Here is a 22739-nt window from a genome sequence, read left to right as displayed (position 1 = left end):
CGTGCCGGCACCCGGAAGCGCCCACAGGGGAAGGGCGGGGAGAGCCCTTAAAGGAGCCGCGCCCCGGTTTGGGGGCTGGAGGGAGGTTTAACCCCTTGTTGTCCCCAAACACTCGTTGCCACAGAATCATAAAACCACAGGATCACAGAATATGCTGAGCTGGAAGGGACTCACAAGGGTCATCGAGCCTGACTCTTAACCCTGCACAGGGCCGTCCCCAAGAGTCACACCATGTGCCCGATGGAATGTTAAGGGCTTGGAGTGGACAGGAAATATCATCTCGTCCCAACTCCTTGCCATGGGCAGCGACACCTCCCCCTAGACCAGGTTGCTCCAAGCCCCATCCAGCCTGTCCTTGGACACTTCCAGGGATGGAGCAGCCACAGATTCTTTGGGCGACCTGTTCCAGTGCCTCGCCACCCTCACAGGGAACAATTTCGTCCTAATATCTAATTTAAATCCCCCCTCTTTCAATTTGTGCCCATTACTACTGTCCTATAACTACAATTCCTGGTGAACAGTCCCTCTCCAGCTTCCCTGTAGCCCCTTCAGACACGGGAATGTTGCTCTGAGGTCTCCACACAACCTTCTCTTCTCCAGGCTGAACAGCTCCAAATTTCTCAGCCTGTCTCCACAGGGGACGTGCTCCAGTCCTGTTATTAATCTCGTGTTGTCCTCTGGACTTCCTCCAACAATTCCATGTACTTCTTGTGCTGGGCACATGGCACCCTGTAACTCGCCCCTCCTGCATCCAAAAACTGAATTTTCTTAGTAGCAGCCGCTATCCAGGGCCTGGAGGGTCCATATGGAGTTTTCACAATGAATGCCATTCTCACACGGGCTCCAAATACCACATAAAACGCAATTTGAGCTCCCTATCGTGGATTCATAGGATGCAGGTGCAAGGATATGGTGGGATGGGCAAATAAACAAGCACAGTCCAAATGTGTAGCCAAAACTACAGTATTTTTTTTTTTCTCAGTGCTTTGTGACGTTTGGCTTCAAGTGATGTAAGCTATGGATGTTCTCTTTGGGAAGGAAAACTTCAGGGACTGGAGCATTTCTCTTAAAGGAAAGACTGAGGGAGCTGGGCCTGTTTAGCCTTGAGAAGAGATGACTGAGAGGGGACCTCAGCAATGTGCTCCATTTTGCAGGACTTGGAAATGGTGATGGCTTTATAAAACTGCAGGAGTGAGAGGAGCCCTAGCAAAATGGTTATTGAAGGATTAAACTGACCTAAACTTTAAAGGTGAGCTCTGCCACTCTGTGTGGCTTTTACATGGAAATCCTTTTAGAAATTCAGGTGTAGAAATATATAAAAAAACCGGGAAGGAAACACAATGGGGAAAAGGGTCTAGTTGTCCAGACTTTCAGGGGGGTGTCAGAGCATAACTTCCACTTGAGAACCTCAGAGCACTTGATGATTGTTGCAGGTGACCCATTGGCCTGTGGAGAGAGAAGCTGATGAAGGATCACAGCAATAAGCCGAGGTACTGAGGGTAGTAAGGGGGTTTTACCTACCTGAGTCACATCCTTAAAGCACAGCACACACTCTGCTGCAGTCAGGTCATGTGGCTGAGCAAAGAACTCCCTTCTCTTCTCCCACATGCAGGAAAGCATCCGGCATTTTGCTCTGCACGTGTCTGTGTTCCAAGGGCATGTCCCTGGCATGTGTCCTGCTGCCCAGGGCATCACCTGTGGCGAGAGAGAGCTTAAAAGATTTGTCTGTGTCTCCCTTTGCACTACTTATACAGTGTGGTTCAGTTATTGGACATCATGAGGCTGCCCTGGATTCACTCTTGGCAGAGCCTGACCTGTTTTCAGTTTTGGGTGCTCAATTAGAAGTGTTCTGCAGACCTCCATCTCTGAAAGTGCTGCTTAAGCACTGGGAATAATAAAGACCTTGCAGGTGCCTGCTTTGAACATCCTAAAGAAGAGAGGCGTCTGAAATATCTGTTCCCATTTGAAAATGGTGTCAGATGATTGAAAAGTATTTCCATGAACCCACAGTTCAGGCATGTGTTGGAAGTGACATGTGTGAATTGGTGTTGCAGCTCTGTCTACTGGCTCCTGCGATTGGGAAAGACAGCACTGAGCACTTTTCACAAGAAATGAACTTATATCTTCAACCAAATTTACTGCAGTAAATGAATTCTTACATTTTGCAGTTGCTCTGTTATTTCTGATTCAATACATCAAACCAATGACAACTTGCTTTTTAATGATGTTTCTCCTTTCCCCACTGCCTTTCATCAAAGAAAATGGATTTCCTTGTAAAACTCACACAGAGAATGGCACCGTTCATCTTTAAAGTTTAGATCAGTTTACTCTTTCATTATTCCTTATTTGTTCTATTTCTCTTCTTAATTTGATTGAAAGTGCCTCAACAACTGCTTTTTATTAGGATATTACTAGCAGAAATAGAATTGCTGTACTATCTGGAAACAGAATGTCAAAATGAGCCTCAAGCAACAGACTTACCATCTACAAAGGCACCAATTTCATCCCCTTGCATAATGTTTAAAGAAATCCCTGCAAGGAGCCATATGGTTTTGCAAAGAACCAGCTGATGAATGAATGCTGAGTTATGTAACTCATTCATGGTAGTCCCTTAGGCAAATCCCAGCCAGAGCTAGGCTATTTATTTATTTATTTTAAAAAATCAAAGACAACTACATAAAACTGTGTTTGCTCAAGTTGCTGAGTCCCTTTCCCCTTCTGTTTTTTAATAAACATGGTAAATGCCCACCATTCAAGTATTTCCGAACATTCTTCCTCTGGAGCAACGTGGTAAAAGGCTGAAGAGAACTGGAACACTGAAGAATTCATCCAGGTGTAAAAGTCACAACCCTCTGCACCTGCATGGATTTTCCCTGGCATGACTGTTCTGGGCTGTTCCATGGAGGGGAGGGAATGCAGGACACTGTGGAGTGCAGAGGCAGAACTGAACACCACCTCCTACCCCCTCAGAGCCTCAGAGTTCAGTGTTACTGTCAGTTCACACCTGGTCTCAGCAAAGCCTGAGCCTGCAGCTTCATGGGGCATGGATTGGGTCAGGTTGCTGAATCAAGGAGTTGCATTTCTTACTTCTGTGCTGAGAGATCAGCGAGAGCACCACAGTTACACTTCATGGGTTCTCCAAAGCAAGTGATACCTTGCAGGAACAGAGATTCTTCTAGAAACACTGGCCTGTCCACCACCTCTCCAGGATACCCAGTGCTATCATGATTGGCAGGAAGCATTTGCAGTGGGAATGTCCTCCTACAAGATATTTCCAGATATGACCACTTGGTCCTTCCAGAGGTCATCTCAAGTTTGTCCAGTGTCTTTGGCCAAATACACAGGCAGAAAAAGCTCCAGAATTTTGTCCATTGACACCAATGACTTGGGTCTGGCTGTTCTTACATTAAATAAGGACCATTTGTTCCACCACAAATTTAAAAGGTCAAACTGATGGCTCTAGGAAGGATTGTTTCAGACTTTGAGCAATACTAAATTATCTGTTATAGTCTTTTATAAAAGAAACATCTCAGTAGGACACAGTTCCGCCATTTCACTGTATGATTCTTTGCCAGGGCTTGTTTTCCAGCTTTGCAATAAAGGAGAATGTCAGTCAGAAAGAAACCCCCCCTGAACTTTTAAGATAGCTGTATTCAGCTTAATGATATGAAATTAAAAAGGAGGATTTCTTTTCCTGCCAAAATGGAACTTGGGCAAAAAAAATAAAGCTTCCTTACAAATAATTTAGAGTTAAAATAACTTTGGTTTCAGGTCTGAAGATACAGAAACATGATAAACACTGACATTAAGTTGTCACTAAGTTTGTGCCAATTGGGCTGCAAAGAAAATGACCTCCTATGTGAGCTGAATAGATGCTGAACCATTGCTTTGAGTTGAGCAAAAGGGTGACAGATACTTGAAAGCTCTGAACTTCCCCATAAGGGGTAAAGACTATGTTTAAACAGATGTTCCCAAAGGAGAAATACCCTATTCATTAAACTATCAATAATGCAAGGCCAAAGGTATTTGGTGACCTCCTCTAATTATGTGAAATAGTGACTGTGACAACACTTCAGCTACTGCAAGGTTTTGTAACTCTGCCATAGGAGAAGATGAATGAATGTGCTCTGTATGGTCTAGATCACTAATTAAATAATCACTTGTGAGTTGGATGGACCAGCAATAGCTGTGGGAAAACCATCACAAATCAAGGAGAACCTTCCTACACGTGGCTTATATTCATGTCTAGAATAAGCTTTAAAAACGATCCTGCAGCAATTCCTGAAACTGCACATCAATATGAACACACCTGACTACTATCAATGAGGGTAAATTTCTTTTTCCTCCTTGGAAAGATCTGTGCAGACTTGAACTGGAATATAATGAGCATTTTTCTGTGTTAGGCAATACATGTCCACATCACAAGTTAAGACTATGACATGAATGCACCCAGAGAAGACCAGAGCACACCCCACTGCACTGCAAGGGGGTGTCTTTGGGGGTCTGGGGGATGCCAGCCTGTAAGGCAGGACTCAGATCAGGTGGCTCAGAAAAGGAGGAGCTTGAAGCTTGTTATCGTATAGAAAAGGAGAGTGCAGAGGAAAAGAAGACCCCCAAGCTTCCAAAAGAGGAGTTTCAGCCTCTGATGCTGAATCATACAGTGACAGGAATGGCACTTTCACACTTACGCAAATATTGATTTCTAATATAAAATGTTAGCAGAGGTTTCTTAAACAACTTAAAGAGACTGTTTTGGGTGTCCCACTGACTCACTGATGGCACTGTTTTGGAGCTCTTTCTGCCTCATGGATGCCTGAGCTGTCCCATCCTCGGAAAGCCACAGCCTGTAATAGAACTGCGGTCGCTCAAGCTGGATTCTCCAAATGAGAGACTGCACAGAACTGTGGCTTCAGATACCCAAAGGAATTGCTTTTTAATTCTTTTCCCAAGGATGTGGAGAGAACTGCTCTGAAGCTGCTAAAAGCTGCAGTGCTGCCTCCAGTTACCTGGGAATGATGAAGTCCATTCCTGACGTGAAACTGTTGTCGCTGCTTTCGAACCAGACAGGTGATGGGTCTGTGTGTGTCACACAGCCATTGCACACCACTGCACAAACACTGCCTGATCTCTGGGTTTCCATTTCAGATTCCTCTGTCCTGTTCGTGCACCAAGCAGCTTGAACCCACAGTGACATTTCAATCACTCACTCACAGGAGCAATTCCTCAGTCATCCATCTAAATCCACTGCTTTCCCTCAGCACCAGGAGAGTGCCCAAAGGAGCCTGATCTCAGCCTTCAGGCCTGTTTGGTATTTCTATCAGCTTTTATTAGCAGTGAACAAGAAAGCCACATGGATCAAAACAAGCTTTTCCAGAGTATTTCTTTTACTGTTATGGTAAAAGAATGCTTTGTATCTATGAAGTGATTATTTATACAGGTCAGTTTTGCAGGCAAAAGGAAAGTCCCTGGCTTGAGAAGATTACAAGGTAGTTGGAACAAAAACAGAGTGCAAAGACCACAGTTTGAGAGAGATGGAAATATTGAAGTATAACTAAAAGGAAGAAGGAAGTGTCCTTAAAAGAAAAAGGTATCAAGTTTTGTGAAGTGTCTGTAGCCAATTATTTATGCTTTTAAGGAGGTGTGTTGCACTTCTGGGGCTCAATATGCAAGTTGGAGTAGAATGGGAAAATATTTATTCATGTTTCATGTATTCATGCCCCTTTGCATGCTCGTAGTTTCTGCAGCAAGTGCATCACGACAGTCCCACTGACCAATATACAGCTTGAGGAAAAGTAGCTGGAAAGCTGCCTAATGGAAAAGGACTTGGGGGTGCTGGTCAACAGCAGCTGAACATGAACCAGTGTGTGTGCTCAGGTGGCCAAGAAGGCCAATGGAATCCTGGCCTGTATCAGAAACAGCGTGGCCAGTGATTGTCCCCCTGTGCTGGGCACTGGTGAGGCCACACCTCAAACCCCATGTTCAGTTTTGGGCCTCTCACTATGGGAAAGACATTGAGGTGCTGGGGTGTGTCCAGAGAAGGATAACAACGCTGGGAAGGATCTGGAGCACAAGTCTGATGAGGAGCAGCTCAGGGAGGTGGGGTTATCAGCCAGGAGAAGAGGAGGCTCAGGGGAGATTTGTCTCTACAACTCCCTGATAGGAGGTTGTAGCCAGGTGGGGGTCAGCCTCTTCTCCCAGGTAACAAGTGACAGGACAAGAGGAAATGGCCTCAAGTCGTGCCATGGAAAGTTTAGATTGGATATTAGGAAAAATTTCTTCACAGAAGGAGAGGTCAATCACTGGAACAGGCTGCCCAGGGAAGTGGTGAAGTCACCATCCCTGGAAGTGTTCAGAAAACATGTAGACGTGGCACGTGAGGACATGGTTTGTGAACATGGTAGTGATGGGTAAGTGGTTGGATTCAATGATCTTAGAGATCTTTTCCAAACTTAACAATTATTTCATATTGTGCACTATTAGGACTCCCAAAATGTTCTACAAACTTTCAGGCACTTGAACTTCAGCACAGCCTGGAACAAGACTCGTGGGTACAGTCAGCCCATACGAAGAATAGGTTGATTTTAAGAAGATGATGTGACAGTGTCCCAGAAGAGCTCAGTGCAGAATTTGGGGTGCTGACTCCATGCCCTGAGCTGCAGCTTCTCCAGCAACATATCCCTGCCCCAGTGTGACCTCAGCAGTGTTACTCATGCAGCCACCCCTGTTCTGTGTTTCAGCTTGTTCACGTGAGTGTTAAAAGGCCTTTAAAATGAATCATTGCTACTTTTCCTCTTTGAACAAGTCATAGTGGTAAAATTATATAAAATACTGAAAAAGCAGTGTGGTGAACATGCCTCAGTAAACTGTACACCAAGGTTTCTTGACATCCTGTTTAGAAGGAGTGGCATAAAGATCACCCCTTTCAAGAGGGACAGCAGATGAAAAACCCAGCTTTTTGCTTTCCTCATAATTTCCTCCAGAAAAAACCTGGGTCAATTATTGATATTTCAGTAAAAAGTGGCGAGGGTGAGGCTTTTTTCTGGCAGAATCTGTGTGAACTGTGACCTGCTGATACACACGAGCCTGCTCGGAGCAACCCCTTCAACAGCCTTGAGTGTGGGTCTGCAGAGCTCTGAACATCCAGTTCTGCTCCAGGTCGTGGAACTTGAATTCTAGGGAAGTGTGTGGGGTTTTGAAATCTAAACACAACACTGGCAGTCAGTAGTTTCAAATGGACAAAAACTAGATTTGTAGGGACAGTAGAGGAGAGCTGTGCTGCTGGCAGTGGTCTGAGCTGGGTGACTGTGGCAGCCTTTGCTCAGCTGAAATCACAGAAAATAATCTGTCATTGCCTTTGCCACTGTGTTCCTACATAGCCACAAAAGGCACAGCCCCTGAGAGCCACCACGTCCTGATTGCTTAGGGGAAAACATTTCTAATTTTATTTAGGAATTATTTAATTTATTAAATTAAAAAAAAAAGAATAACAAACAGACAAAAACCCCCTAAAGTCTGTATTTTTTAGGGAAAAAAAATTGTTTTACATTATTTAAGCTCACAGAGCTATCAGAAGAATAAAGCACTTTTTCAGATGAGCACATTTTCCCATGAGAGTAAAAATGAACTTTATAACGAAGTGTAAAGTACTTTTTAAGATGAGCCTATTTGCAGACAAGTATAAAAAGGAACCCTTTAGCAAAAGCTGTGCCTAGTGAATTACAGGCACAAATTCTATTTGTTTTCCTCTACCGAAGCAGCCCGGTGTTAAACCACGCGCTGGGGGACCACCGGAGACGGGGCTGTCTGAAGGACAGGGGGGCTCCGGGGGTCGCGGGGCTGCCCTTGGCGCAGCCCCCAGCAGATGGCAATGCAGGAACACCTGTAGCCCGTCCAGCGAGGCGAGAGCTGGGGCTGAGATCGCTGAGATCGCTGCTCCTTGGAAAACGCACCGCCTTAGAAATCCTGCTCGGTGTTTTTAGCGTTAAATACAAATCATTTTCACTATCAGCAAGTTGTTTACTTTTATTTTAGGGTTTTTTTTTAAAGTAGGATTTGGGCGTACGGGCTTGTAGCACTGACCTGTGGCGTTGGGTTTGATGTCCCAGATCCAAAACCTTAGGGGTCACCTGTGAAAATCAGAATAATTTACATTTGAAAAGATCTCCAAGATCATGAGGTTCAACTCTAAAACCAGCACTGACAAGGCCATCACTAAACCATGTCCCCAAGTGCCACATCTACATGTTCTTTAACTATCTCCAGGGAGGGTGACTCCACCACTTCCCAGTCTGTTCCAGTGCTTCACAACCCTTTCCATGAAGAAATTTCCCCTAATATCCAACCTAAACCTCCCCTGGTACAACTTGAGGCCATTTCCTCTCAGCTTGTCACTTGTTACTTGGGAGAAGAGACCGACCCCACATCCTGTCAGGGAGTTGTAGAGAGTCCCCCTTGAGCCTCCTTTTCTCCAAGAGATATCCAAGTGCCCAGGCAGGTTTCAGCACTCCAAGTCAGAAATTACAGTTTGTGTACACACACACACACACACACACACACACACAAATATATAAATATTCATATGTCACATAAATTAAAATGTGTCATGTTATATTTATCTGTATATATCCATACACACACACACACACACACACACACACACACACACACACACACACATATATAATGTCACTTAAGAACTCCACTCACACCACTTTCTCCCATATTCTCTTGTTGCATCTTCCATCTATGTGCAAGGCCACACTGTTACCAGACCAGGAATAAATCTTTAAACAGGTCAGAATCTTTACCTTTATCACAGTCTTGCAATAAAATAGGCAAAGAAGATATTTTACTTCAACAAAGCATTCCTGTGTATCACACCAGGGAAAATAATTTTAATGACAATTTAAAAGAGAACACATATCTCTAAGAAAACACTGAAGGTCGAGGCATTTTCCAAGCAGAATGACTCACTGCTTTCCCTGTGCTCATAGAGGAAAATGGATGGAGTAAAACCTCCAGAAAAATTTAGAGCATTAAAAGCATCTCCTGGCACACTTCGCCTTTTTTGCTGAACAAACACCCACCAAAAAACCACCTAAAACAAATAAAACACCTCCCAAACCCAAACCAAAACCCAACAAATGCCCCTCCCTTCCAAATTCTAAAGCCAATAAAAAACTTCGATATGGAAGATATTTGAGCTTGTTAAGAAATTAATGGAAAAAATTTGATTGCAACAAAAATGTGGCAAAAAAACTTCTTTCCCCCTCGTAACATAACTGAAAAACCTGCACCTGGCACAGAAGTGGCTCTTTCTTGAAAGGCCAGTGGCGGTGAACTGAAATCACAACTGAGTTGCCAAAACACTGCCCTGGGCACCATAAACAAGGGTTGGTTCACGTGGCTCCAGAGGAAAAGATGGAAAGGCTGAGAGGTTCACTTACATGTGTGTAACTTTACTTACTACAGGCAAGGATTCCAAGTTACCTGCAATCAATATGATTTCTCTCATCTCCATATGCTTCTGTCACTGCTTGGACTCTGCTTCGAATGGTGCAATAAAAACCTTCAGGAAGGAAATGTGTATGATGCAAAAATACAGTGTTGTCTCTTCAAAAGTATCACAGGCCTCGAACCACACAGGAATATTTTAGCATCGATTTGTGTTCTGCATTTACTGCTTAGAAAAGCAGCAGTTCTTGCTATTTCAGAACCACCAGCAAATTTCAAATATGTCTCTATTATATTGAATCACTGTGGGAACAGCAGGGTTAAACAGTTCCAGAGCAATAACAAAAAGCATTGAGTATTATTAGCTCTGTAAAATGTGTAAGCAACCTGGTAAATACTAAAATAATACACGTTTTACAAAGTTCTTAAAAAAATCCTTTACATATAGGAAGGGTACAAGAGCAAATAGGAGAAAATAAACACTTGCAATACCTTCTATTAGTAAAGATTTAAATCAATTTTGATTATTGTGAGGCAACTTGTTCATAAAATAAAAATATCTTCAGGGAAAAATATTACATATTAAATGATTCCCAGTATAGCAGTGAAAAACACAAGAAACAAAAGATGAATTCAGACTGGAAACCAGGCACATATTTTACCAGTGAGGAAACAGATTCTCTGTCTCATGATGATGTTTTTCTGACAGATGTGCTTGAACCAAACAGCCCTGGATTGTAAATAGTTTTGAGACTCGACATCTAAAATCAGAACACTGGAGATCTATTGCCCCTGGCTCTTTTGGAAGGCACTTTTTACACAAAACAGAGATGGCAGGACATGAAAATCCTGGTGACTCAGACAGCAAATGTTAAAGCAGGAGCTCTGGCTACTCGTGCAATGGAGTTGTCAGTGGATCCTAGAGAGGGGACAGCATAAAGGGAGAGTATTTTGCAAACAGAATTAAGAAAAAGGATATTATGGCTCTTTGAAGTGTCCTTGAGTTAAAAGAAACTACTGTAAGATTTCAAGAATGTTCCCAATTTCAAGACTCAATTCCCTAAGGACAGATAAGTGTGATGGGAATGTTCCTGTAATGATGGGAGCAGCCCCTCTAAATGCCCTTAGCAGGGAGGGCTGCTTGGAGCAGATGAAGTTGGAAGGCTGCATTTTTAATCTTTGGTATTTTAACAGAACTGATCCATACTGGTATATTTAATGGGATTTGCACAAAGCTTTAGAACATTCAAAAAACTGTTGCTCTGTGAGACTTTACATTTTAGCCTAGATGTTTTAGTATCACTTCACCTGACCGTGATCCTGGATGGGGGTGTTATTTTGCAATTATAATTTTTAAATAGCCACCTGAAGGTTCAGTGATAGGTTCTGCTTGGCTTCTTCAGCCAAGATAAAAATGGTACCAGCACTCTGATTTCTTTTAATGCTGTTCCTGGAAATACAAGGTGTGGAGGGAAAGAATTAAGACAAATACTTTATTCAGATCAAAATTTACTCCAGCATCTCACACCCTCAAACACAGAGATCAGAGGTGGTGTTATTTATGGTTTCCCAATGCAGAGAAACCAGTCATTATCCTTTGCTAATGGGTTTAGAATAAGACAGGTATTTATGGATGCAGCAACTGCTAATCTTACTTCAATGAGGAATTCTTAATTTTACCTCCTCAGAAGAAGGCTTCAAACAGAGAGACAGGGAATAGGTTTTGGCCAAGGGTAGGATAATTTCTCTCTTAACAGGGCAGGTGACATTCTTTCCAATTATTATAACAATTAGGTGTGTCAAAGAAGGTCTGTTACTCACTGAAGGAGCAAAGCAGCAATTCAGTTGTAGCTTCTGGGCTTTTCTCTGTACTTGGTAGTTAAACCGAATCATTAGCTCTCCTATAAAACCAGCACCCTGTTTATTCACTGTTTTTTTGCAGTAAAATAATGCAGCACTGAAGCTACAGAGCTGGCAATGGATATGACAGTGACATTCAAAGCACACAGATGCCACAAAGCCTGGATCATCAGAGGGGATGTATATCTGAGATCAACGTTTACAAAGTGCTGCTGGGAAAAAAAAAGCCGACAGATTTGCATCAGCCACATCAAATCTGATCTATTCTTCACTGTCTGACCATCTAACAAGATGAGATCACACACTTCATCCCATTCCAGGGCTGTTCCTCCTGGAGCTGGCTGTGTCTCAGCTTCCACACACGCAGGTTAGCAGCCTAGCACCCTCTGTATGGGCAAGTTGCAAATGCTCTGAGGGCAAGATCCGCTTAGAGACTCCGGAGACTTCAAGGCTGTTTGGCTCAAGCCTCATGCTGACTCCAGAAAAGAGGCAGGAATAAGGCTGTAATAGTCCTGAAACAGGAATATGGTGCTGGACTCAGTTGTGGGTTACCCTTCTCTCCGTAGCAGACATCCCCATACTGCTCAAGTGTCTCTGAAGCTCCCACAGCAGCACAAACCACCCACAAGCTGCTTCTTTGCTCTCTCCAGCAGCCACCCACAGAGATGCTCTCCTGCTGCATCCCTCACCCCCTGGCCTGAATTCCTCTCCATTTCCTATGGTGGATGCCAGCCCTGTAAGCTGATGTTCCTTATGGCCACGAAGAGGATCAAATAGTATGTTGAGCTCCTGTGCACAGACAAGCAGGACAGTGAGACTCCTGAGTGTGCACAGTTTAAAATAGAAAATCATGTCACGATCCTTGTGGAGAAACAGCCTCTTCCCCCACACCACAGAGCAAAACAACTCCTACTGAGGAACCACCCCATTTTCCAAAAGGAGGGGCAGCAACAAGCAGCCGGGGGTTCCAAACCTGCCTGTTGGGGTTTTGCCCTCCTGCACAGCAACTCTGCCAACAGAGCTGGTTCCAGTGAAGTTAGCTGGGGTGATGATCTACCCAGCAGGAGTTAAAGTAGAGCCCTATACAATGTTTTCCTTAATGAATGCATCCAGGGCAACTTGAGCTTTTTTAAGACCAATTCGCCCTTAATACCCTTCAGCATTTAATAAAATATTTCTCTGAGTCCCTAAAGCTGCTACTTTAAAGAGGAGACATCTCCATATGGGGTATGCACGGGCACCCTGAAGAACTTCCCACAGCTCAGGTCCTCTTTCTTCTGAGCGATTTGTCTTGCTGTGGTTTGCAAAGAAGGAAAAGGAAACTGTGGTACTGGTTTTATTATCTGTTTATTTCTTTTAGGGGAATTTGTCTTTATGATCCTGCTTAATCTCTATGGGTGGGGAACAAAATATTTAAGTTAGTTAATGACCTTTTTGTCCTGAAGTGAATAGCCTTGATCATCTTTTTCTCCTCATTCTTCCTTCTGGCGCTGTCAGGGAAAAGTCCTGGCTGGAAACCCAGATGATTTTCCTGGGAAAATCTGCTCCTCTGCCCTGTGGGGTAGGTAAAACTATTTCCTTGAGAAATGCACAACATAAAAGTTAATCTTACAGGATAGGAAATAGGGTGAAAGGAGTAGGTACAGATGTAGGTTCCAGCGCCTTGGGCGTTATCCCCAACTTGACCAGCTTTGGTTTTCCACATTAGTTTGGGAAACAGAACAGCTCAGTGCTCCCTCTGCTCCAGCTGCAGCGCAAGAGAGACAACCTGAACCACCAGGACTGTGCTCCAGCTTCCAGCACAGCAGCACCAGGGCCTCCTGCAGCCCCAGCATAAGAAAGATGTGGACCTGCTGGAGCAAGTCCAGAGAAGAACCATGAAGATGCTTTGAGGGCTGGGGCCCCTCTGCTCTGGGGGCAGACTGAGAGAGTTGTGGTTGTTTAGCCTGGAGAAAAGAAGGCTCTGGGGAGACCTTGGAGCCCCTTCCAGGACCTAAATGGGGCTACAAGAGAACTGGAGAGGGACTGTTTACGTGGGCATGGAGTGATAGAACAAGGGGGGATGGCTTTAAACTGAGAGGGCAGGTTTAGATTAGACGTTAGGATACTTCTTTGGGTGGTGAGACACTGGAACAGGTTGTAGCCTCCTGGCTGGCCCCACAGAGAAGCTGTGGGTGCCCCATCCCTGGAAGTGTTCAAGGCCAGTCTGGATGGGGCTCTGAGCAACCTGGTCTAGTGGAAGGTGTCTCTGCCCACGGCAGGGGGTTGGAATGAGATGATCTGCAAGGTCCCTTCCAAGCCCAACCACTTTTTGATTCTATGTGATACCATTCCCAGGCTGGATACTGGAATGGCTTCTTTCCATTAGATCTGAACAATCAACAATCCCAGGAGTCTGATCACTTGGTTTCTGTAACTGGGCACAATGTTTTTCCCTTCCATGTTGCTGAGTTATTTCTGGTTCTCTCAGTGCATCTCCCGCTCCACGCCGCCCACCGATGTCACACGTTGCCGTCTTTATTAGGAGCAAGGTGCTGGGTGCAGTTTTGTAATCAAGTCTGGATCTCTATCACACAGTGCTTTCATGTTCATTTTTTCTTCTTACACTTGCACTTTAAAAAGCTGAAGTTATTTTAATCTCTTTGAAAGATAACTGGCTGATGGGATTTCTTAACTCTACCCTGCTGCTTGATCTCATTTTTACTGAGTCAAACCCAACAGTTTTTCTTGTTCAGCAGCCCTTCCTGTGTCTTGTTGTTCTGCTATTTCCTATTGTTCTTCTTGTGGTGCTACTTATGTGACAGCTGATTTCCTCTGGTTTATTTTTACATGTTGATCTTTACATGTTAATTTTTACATGATAATTTTTACACGTTCAAATAGCAGCTTTGTATGGTGGAGTCTGAAATATCTTGTTCAAAACTGTGAGCTCCTCAGTGAAATCAACTCGTCCCCAGCGAGGAATGAGGACTAATTTAATTTTTGATATTAAGAACTTCCACATACAGAGTCTCAGAGCTTCGGTTCAAACTGTCAGGACTAGATCTCTTTAGATGAGGGGTTTTTGCAGTGTCTAGATCAGATACACACTGAACTTCTCACAAAAGGTGGCAGTAATGTAGAACTACTTTGTGTTGGCTTTACACCTGTGCCAAAAACCTCTTCAGCCCTCACATCCAACAGCAACTAAACTGTAGCTTCTTCCTCCTTCATGCTGGCCTTGATGGCAAATTTTCTCCCCCTGACTGTGTGCCAGAGATGTTTAATTCCACTTACAGAACCTACCTGGCTATAGGATGTATTAGTAAAGAGGTAAGAGGAGATTCTGCTGTCTAGCTCAGCCCATCTTAGATCTCTTCCTAAAACTAAGAGAAAGCTGAGCTGCTGAAAACTCCTCAGAGCTCAGCTAAGAGGGTCAGGTCTTTAAAATAAATGATTAAATTAATAAAACGCTGCCTTTCAGCATGGCTGATGCATATTGCAGAACCAAGCAGACACTGAATCTTTGGGAAAGCATAATGCCAGGGAGATCCAGGGGAAATCTCTGACCCACAGATACCCCTCATCATCAAACAGAAATTACTATAGCATTGCTATTCTTACATATAATAATATATATAATATATATATAAAACAATATTTATAATATATATATATTACTATAGCTATTATACTATTACTACAGAATTACTATAGCATTCAGTGACTAGAAGAAACTACTGGCAGTTCATCTGTTCAAGGGTCAGATGAGATCAGACTTGATCAACTACCACGCTGATCTAGGCTGGGGTCTATTTGGTGCAAAAATTCAGAATACCTCATCATGGAACATAAACAAACAGGGCAGAAGAGATTTAAATACTCATTTTCTTCTACCAGGTGACCTCTCTATCGTGCTACAGGACACTCAGTGCACAATGTCACAGTGTGGGTCTCAAAGCATCCTCGATAAAAGTGTTTGGTGCATCTCCCAGCACACTTTGCTCAAGCTATCTGAAGCTGTAAAAAAAGAAAGTCAAAGTATCCCTTTTTTTTTTCTGAATAGTGGTCCATTAAGCATAGTCAAAGGCTTCCTTTTGGCATAATTCCAGCTGTAATTTTCTCATTCTTCCTCTCCCAAATAATATTTTTTTCCCCAAGAAGTAATTTTATTAATGAGCAGGAAAGGCCATGCTAGCATTAAAAAACACCCAAACAAAACCATACCAGTCCATCAGTCTCTAAACCTTCCTGCAAAATGTTTTGCCTGGTTTTGGTATCAGCTCCACTGCTTCCTACCTACAAAGGGTTGTGACCTCAGCATCTTGAACCCTTCTCAGCCTGGAAGATAATGCAACACTTCAAGCTGAAACAGGTACAAAAGAAACCCATGGCACTGCCAACAGTGACCAGTATCTCTCACAATACTGGAAAACATTCAGCATTTAGAGTAGGGGTTTGGACCACAACAAACAGAAGGAAAGGTTAAGGCAATTCTCAGCCTCCATGTAACTGTGGAAATCACAGGAACCTGCCCTGACCACAAACAGGACAAAACTGTTGCCTTCAAACAGGAACACTGTAACCAAAATCCAGAGCCTCCAGTCTCATTTTGTTTAATTGCCTGGCAAGACTGAAAAAAAAACATTACAGTGAAGGATATTGTTCATTTCCAGCTCAGCCAGACCTTGAGAGGAGACAACCTTCACTTCACTAGTGAACCTCTACCATTTCAAATAACTTTATACTCACTCTGAGCCACCTGCTGCTCTTGGTTTGATGTCTGGAGCCACCTGTGAGATGAGCTATGAACTGGATCCAGCTATCTCTGCTGGATCCTGAGCTCAAGGCTGCACAAAGCAGCCAGGGAATGCAAACCAGGGCTCCAGGCTGCACCAAAGCAATCCAGCCCTGCCACCATTTCTGACCCTTATACAGCTGGAAGGCTTCCAAACCCATGCCAGAGCAAGCCTGGGAGCAGCCTGGCACAGTTCAGAGGGGCCAGGAAGGAGGCTACAGCTGCCTGTCTCAAACAGGCCTGTCTGCAGTCAGAGAAGGTTGTCTGACTGCAGATTTCTGAAGTGAGCAATCACAGCTCACAGACAGCTGAACCTCCCCTACGCTCCTTCTGGAACACCTCCTTTATAACACACCATCAGGGACTGAGTCCTCACGTTGGCACCTGGCCCTCTGGAATCACACCTCCCATAAACGGAGGCCCTCCTTGTAGGACAGCTGCTCTCCACCCCTCCCCTTCCCAGCTAGTTGGGGTTTTTTTTGGGAATGTGGATTTCACCACTACTCTGCTCAGGCCACAGAAATCAAAAAGGGCTGAAATCTCAGGAAACCACAGCCCTAACCAGTACTTAGAGAAGCAAAAGCAACAACTTGCATGCCCTACAATTGCCGTGCAGTTACCACACATTCCCTCAGGGCCAACAGAGATCTACTGCTTCTTTCCTGCTTTGGCCTTTATGCATTTCTGTAAAGCAGGGAGAAGCAAGGCTGCCATCCCCAAAGCTGACCTTGCCCTTCTGCAGTGAAGCTGCAAATGGTCTCCCAAAGAAATGCAGATGCTGCTCCACCTGGGTTTGAGTAACACTGCTCCCCAGGGTGATACCCCCTCTCCTTATGAGTTTAGGATGCTCCAACTCTTGCCCCCTGAGAAAGGAAGAGACCAGTTACTGCTTAACTGATAGCAAATTATTCCAGTTACTGATGTAAGTTGTCTCATTATCTGCCTCCACTTACTCTTGGCACATTGCTTTTGTTCCTAAGGAGTCATTAAATCTGTCACTTGAGAAAACACAGAGAGAAACAGACCCTTCCAGGAGGAAGTGCAGGAACACTGACCTGTGCCAAGCTGGCAGCTCTGCAGTGCTCCAGACATACCTGTCCTAAAGCATCAACAGTGATGCTTCCTGAAAGCGGAACCTTTTCAGACACACCTCCCTGGAAACCCCCACTGCATTTACAGTTCCAAGCAGTTTAGATGTATCTGTGCTCTCTAAGTGTTGAACATGAACAGAAGCTGTGGTCCCTCGACTATGCTTTGTTAGCATTCTTTACAGCACTCAGTCACACACCAAAACCCACACCTACCATCACCCACAACATTTTATTAACAGAAAGGCTCTAGGACATTAGCCAGTTTTCTGGGAAGAGACAGAAAAAACCCTGGAATATACTGTTCACACATGAAAAGTTTAAACCAAAAATAGTTATTTGACTGAAATGCTCTGAAGAACAACATTTATGGTTATTGTATGGCCCTTTTTTTGTTTGGTTGGTTGTTTGTGTTGTGTTTTTGTTTTGTTTTTTTTACTCTTGCAGAACACTGAAAATCAACACTTGGGAGTTGCACTCCTTTTAAGAGAGGCCCCTGTAAGAGAGATAATTTCTTGTACATTTAAACACAAAACAGCTTTCTAATTTTATATAATCAAGAAATGGAAAACAATTTTTATTAACATGTTTTACATTTACAATCTTTTATTAGCTAATCAACATCAACATGCAAAAATAAGCGCTAAATACAAACCTCTACAATATGGTTTTGTTTAAACTACAATGGTTTAATTCTTTTGAAAAGTCGTAAGGATGTGTTCTGCAGTTGTTAAAATTGAACTATTAGTTTCAGTAATGAATACTATTTAGACCCTAAAATTATGTAATCATCCTGCAAGGCATCTTCAGAAACTTCGCCCAACACTTAAGAATACCAGCTCATTGTCATGTGAGTACATTCTCAAAGCAAGAAATAAGGCAGTAGCACTAATGATTTCATATTGAACCCTATGCACATAACTAATAACTTTAGAAGGACTTTAACACTATGGTAGACTGGAAAAAGAACATTTAAACAAGCATTGGATTTTGCCTGAAATGTTCTCAGTTCCTCTTGATACTTATGCAACCTCCTTAAAATATTTGGGTTTGGAAAAAGACTTCATACTCCTTCAAACCAGTCCCTAGTTGATCCTCCAGAGAAGCCAGTCTTGTGTCAAAGATATCAAAAATATCTTCCCACGGAAATAAGTTACATCATTCATGTTCAGGATTACTTCACGAGAGGATCATAAAGAAGGCAAAGAGGAGCTTAAAGGAGAACATGTTGGTAGTACTGAGATCTTTGATAACAAAAGGGTCTTGGACAATTGTGAAAAAGAGGGAAGAAAAATGGATTTAATTTCAAATCTGTTGTAACTTTTCCCCCAGTGCAAGTGTCCATCTTTAAAGAAAGTTATCCTTTAAAAGATGAAAGTACTTTTGAGAAGAGTCCAATTTTTGACCTTATGTTACAAAACCTTAACAATCAAAATTTGTTTGTTTTTTTTTTAATTCAAGTACAAACTTAAGTCATAATTCCTCTCTTCTTTTTTTTTTCTTTCCTTTTTTTTTTTTTTTTTAAACTTTTTTGAGAGTGTTTATTGTTGCTCATTGATCTTTGGTCGCAAGAAACAACAATGCCACCGACAGGTCTGCTCCCCAAGGTGGCAGGTTTTGCTTCTTTGCCACACATTAAGGCCCCCCCCTTTACAGGGTATGCCAAGATACACTGTGTCAAAATTCCAGCGGCACTTCATCCTGTGTTTTATGGGCCTACATGATGTAGACTTTCTCAGCTTGTGAGAAGTTGAAGACTTCTTTGGTTCTTGGGCAAATTACTTTGTCATCTTGACGAATAGAAAGCAGAGACTGAAAAAGAGCGAAACCAGAAGATAATATTCACAATAGTAACTCACAGCATTATTGAACTGTTTAGGAAATAAACTTCCTTTAATTTAAAAAAATGTTGTGGTCTGCAGTCAAAGTATCTTTGCCCCAAATGTTACTTATTCTACATTATCGTTCTCCAAGGGGAAAGATTTCCAATGCCATCTAAATTCATGTTATAAATTCATATAGTCAGGCATCAGCTTCTTTAAGACCAATTTAAGTAGCTAAACAAACAGTGCTTAAGAAATTACCACAAAAAGTATTTTCCTAGCTTCCTGACAGTTACAAGCTCCTAGTTTGACCTAGAAAGTTATCATAACCACTGCTATTTTAGACCTCAGTAAGTCATGGATTCCAACACTTACATTGTATCCATAGACATATCCATTTGGTAACATCATAGGAGGATTATTTTCGTTCATTACATCGCCCGAAATCTTGCAGACTAGTCGGGAGTTGGCACAATGTGCCATAGGCAGAGGCTGAGCCAGCTTGTTCAGGGATTTGCTACACACAGGGCAGTCAGGATTTTTTGAGCTCCCATCCTCTTTATAACACTGTCTGTTAGCAGCAAGTTAGGGAACAGTTGCCAGAATGGAAAGACAATTAGTTTCCCAATGTATGTCATTGAAAGATCATCAGCTGTGCCAATAGAGCCCGGGTCACAGGATGCACAGGGCCATTTAACTCCAGTTAAATGTGTCCATCTAAGAGTCAAGGGTTTGCTTTGTTTCAAGGAACATGAGCACCCCAGCAGCACCAGTCCTTCTCCAAAACACCATAGCGTGCAGCAAACTCAACAAAGTTTCAAAAGATGCAGAACATATTTGAATATTCACATAAAACCAGGCCAGTAAATTTGTGGGTAAGTGCATAAAACCAGTAATTGTGACCCAGCTCACTTATTTTTCCAGGTATGTTCACCAACTTAAGGCCCATGCAAAGACAGCCTAGTACCCAAACACAACACAGATTTGACCTTAAAATATTTGTTTGGGCGTGCCTTTTTTTTAATAAACCATTAACATCTCCTCTTAATTTAAGAGACCAATTTATACTGCATTTAAGCAACTAATGAGCAAAAATATGTGTCACATTTCTTATTTGAGCTCTCTGAAAAGCATCCATAGGAGAAAACAACCTCAAAAGGCTTTTTTTCCACTCGCCAGTAGTATCTGCATTAAAGGATACGGTGTTTTTATAGCTGAAAGGCCTGCCTGGAGTGTTATAGTAAAAACAGAATTGTTTCCCAGCTGATGTAGTCTGTAGTTATCATATCTAAACTGTTGGATCAGCATTCTCCATCGAGCAGGGTCCAGGAGATCCTGTTGAAAAACAACACAACTATAAGTTGTTTTCAATTTAATTGTCCCAGGGGGGCAAAAGCCTGGGAGTGACAAATTGTGCAAAACTCACTAGACCAAACCCACCACAAAGCAGAAGTGTACATATTAATGCACAGAGTGGATGTACTTGTTCAGAAAGTACCTTTTAACACCACTTTAGTAAATCAAGTATGACTTAGAATAGCTGGTGCAATATTCCATCTCCATCGTCTACCAAATGTTCTAATTAAGGTATGTAAATCCTGGTGAGGTTACTTCCTGCCTTTAGTTTCCTAGAATGCTGGACTACTTAGGAAGCAACATTAGTACTGTGTGGAAATGTTCCACATATATATAACGTCTACAGAATTTCGTAACAAGATTTCAATTTGAAAAGCTGGCACAGCTCCAGGTTAGAGAAAGCTTACATAAGTACACATTTAAAGGCAAAATTCTTTAATGTTGGTTACCTAAAAGACAGGGAACAGTAGTTAAAGGGATGGTTTTTTTCCACAGAAATGAAAACTAAACCCACAGGTCAAGAATATATTGAACCCTAAAAGTAATGCTCTGAGAGACTCATGTAAGAAGTGAAGACCCTTTGAAAATATACTTGTTATCTACATAGGCAAAGACCTAAATTATTCTGCTACCACCCCTTCCCCTTTGCACTCATAACCTGCATTTTGGTTTATTTATCTTTACATAGTATTCATCATACAGATCATATATATATATATATATGTTAGCATATATTATATTTATCATATTGCCATCTGTGTGTGCTACACTTTGAGACAACTACACGAAACAACCTGGGGAGACCTTACAGCACCTCCCAGTCCCTAAAGGGGCTACAAGAGATCTGAAGAGGGACTTTTGACAGGGGCATGGAGTGACATGACAAGGGGGAATGGCTTTAAACTAAAAGAGTGCAGGTTAGATGAGATATTAGGAAGAAATTCTTTACTGGAGGGTGGTGAGGCACTGGACCAGGCTGCCCAGGGAAGCTGTGGATGCACCATCCCTGTGCTGGGCACTGGTGAGGCTGCACCTTGAATCCTGTGTGCAGTTTTGGGCCCCTCACTTCGAGAAGAACATTGAGGTGCTGGAGAGTGTCCAGAAGGGCAACGAAGCTGGGGAAGGGTCTGGAGCACAAGTCCTATGAGGAGAGGCTGAGGGAGCTGGGGGTGTTCAGCCTGGAGAAAAGCAGGCTCAGGGGAGACCTTCTCACTCTCTGCAATTCCCTGACAGGAGGTTATAGCCAGGGTTGGTCTTTTCCTCTAGATAACAAGTGACAGGATGAGAGAAAACAGCCTCAAGTTGCACCAGGAGAGGTTTAGGTTGGATATTAGGAAAAAATTCTTCACTTAAAAGTGTTGTCAAGCATTGAAACAGGCTGCCCAGGGTACTGGTGAAGACACCATCCCTGGAAGTGTTCAGAAAACATGTGGGTATGTTAGCTGAGGATGACGTTTAGTGATGATGCTGGGTTGATGGTTGGACTTGATGATCTCAGAGGACTTTTCCAACCTTAACAATTCAGTGATTTTAATGTTCAAGGCCAGGCTGTACTGGGCTCTGAGAAATCTGGTCTAGTAGAAGCCACAGCTATGTAAGCTTCTTCAAAGGGTATCAAAAGAGCACAGCTTGTTTTGCCACAACATTAAATGCTTTCCTTAAAGTCCTGAAAGAGGATAGTAAGCTGGAGAAAGCTGTATTCATTAGTTATAGAAGATGCTTCTTCCCTTGGATGAATAAAAATCAGTTAATTAGAGATATGATCTGACCAACTTTTTCACAGATTTAAAAGTAACTTACTTAATGCCATTTTAAGAAGCCACTTATGCACTGAATTCCTAGTCAGCATACTAAAGGTACTTCCAAACAAACATGCACTCTGTGATTCTGTTAGTCTAAGTAATTATTAAAGAATCTAAAACATAACTTCCATAAACTAAGTCAGATCCATAAGTAGTAGGGAATTTCTTCTAATTGTATGGTTGAATGTGAAACCACCTCAGCTTTTCTCTTCTCTCTCCCTCATCGAAACATTCCACCCAAACAAGCCCTCAGAACAAAATACAGGATTTTTATTTCCTGCCTATTTCTTCCTAGCTACTAAAACAATGATAAGCTCTTACATCCAGTCTTCTAACACATTGATCATTTATGCTTTTAACTCACATCAAATGTATAATGCAAAATACCAGGATCCTTCTAGGACTCTGGGAATAGCAAAGAAATTCATGTTAATTCAGTGGGTTGTTGGTTCCAGAGGCTTTTTTTGTATGTTTTGTTAAACCATTAATTTCATCATCAACTGTTTAAAAAACATGTTTATACTGGCACTGCCACATACTGACTTGGCTTTTCATGGAATTCTTGTCTTGCTCTGCCAGC

General features: G+C 42.7%; 2 protein-coding genes across 7 annotated transcripts in view; both read right to left on the bottom strand.

Annotated features, from left to right (window-relative positions):
- Positions 1-1620, bottom strand: part of UVSSA (UV stimulated scaffold protein A) — a 55327-nt gene extending 53707 nt beyond the window's left edge. Inside the window, exon 1 of the mRNA XM_017820686.1 lies at positions 1522-1620. Within this exon, the coding sequence (XP_017676175.1) occupies positions 1522-1620 (99 nt within the window). The remainder of the gene's footprint in view (positions 1-1521) is intronic.
- A 16132-nt stretch (positions 1621-17752) lies between these two features.
- The window catches only part of MAEA (macrophage erythroblast attacher), a 50371-nt gene continuing 45384 nt past the window's right edge, over positions 17753-22739 (bottom strand). For all 6 annotated transcript variants that reach the window (XM_017820746.1, XM_017820747.1, XM_017820743.1 and 3 more), the window contains 3 exons: positions 20203-20336; positions 19377-19572; positions 17753-18990 (listed from right to left, as the gene is read on the bottom strand). In XM_017820746.1, coding sequence (XP_017676235.1) covers positions 18895-18990; positions 19377-19572; positions 20203-20336 — 426 coding nt within the window. In that variant the 3' untranslated portion in view covers positions 17753-18894. The remainder of the gene's footprint in view (positions 18991-19376; positions 19573-20202; positions 20337-22739) is intronic.

Source organism: Lepidothrix coronata, unplaced genomic scaffold (assembly GCF_001604755.1).
Source record: "Lepidothrix coronata isolate B3197 unplaced genomic scaffold, Lepidothrix_coronata-1.0 Scaffold85, whole genome shotgun sequence".
Classification (NCBI taxonomy): Eukaryota; Metazoa; Chordata; class Aves; order Passeriformes; family Pipridae; genus Lepidothrix; species Lepidothrix coronata.
The sequence above is the reverse complement of the archived record's forward strand: the minus strand, read 5'-3'. Positions and strand labels throughout refer to the sequence as shown.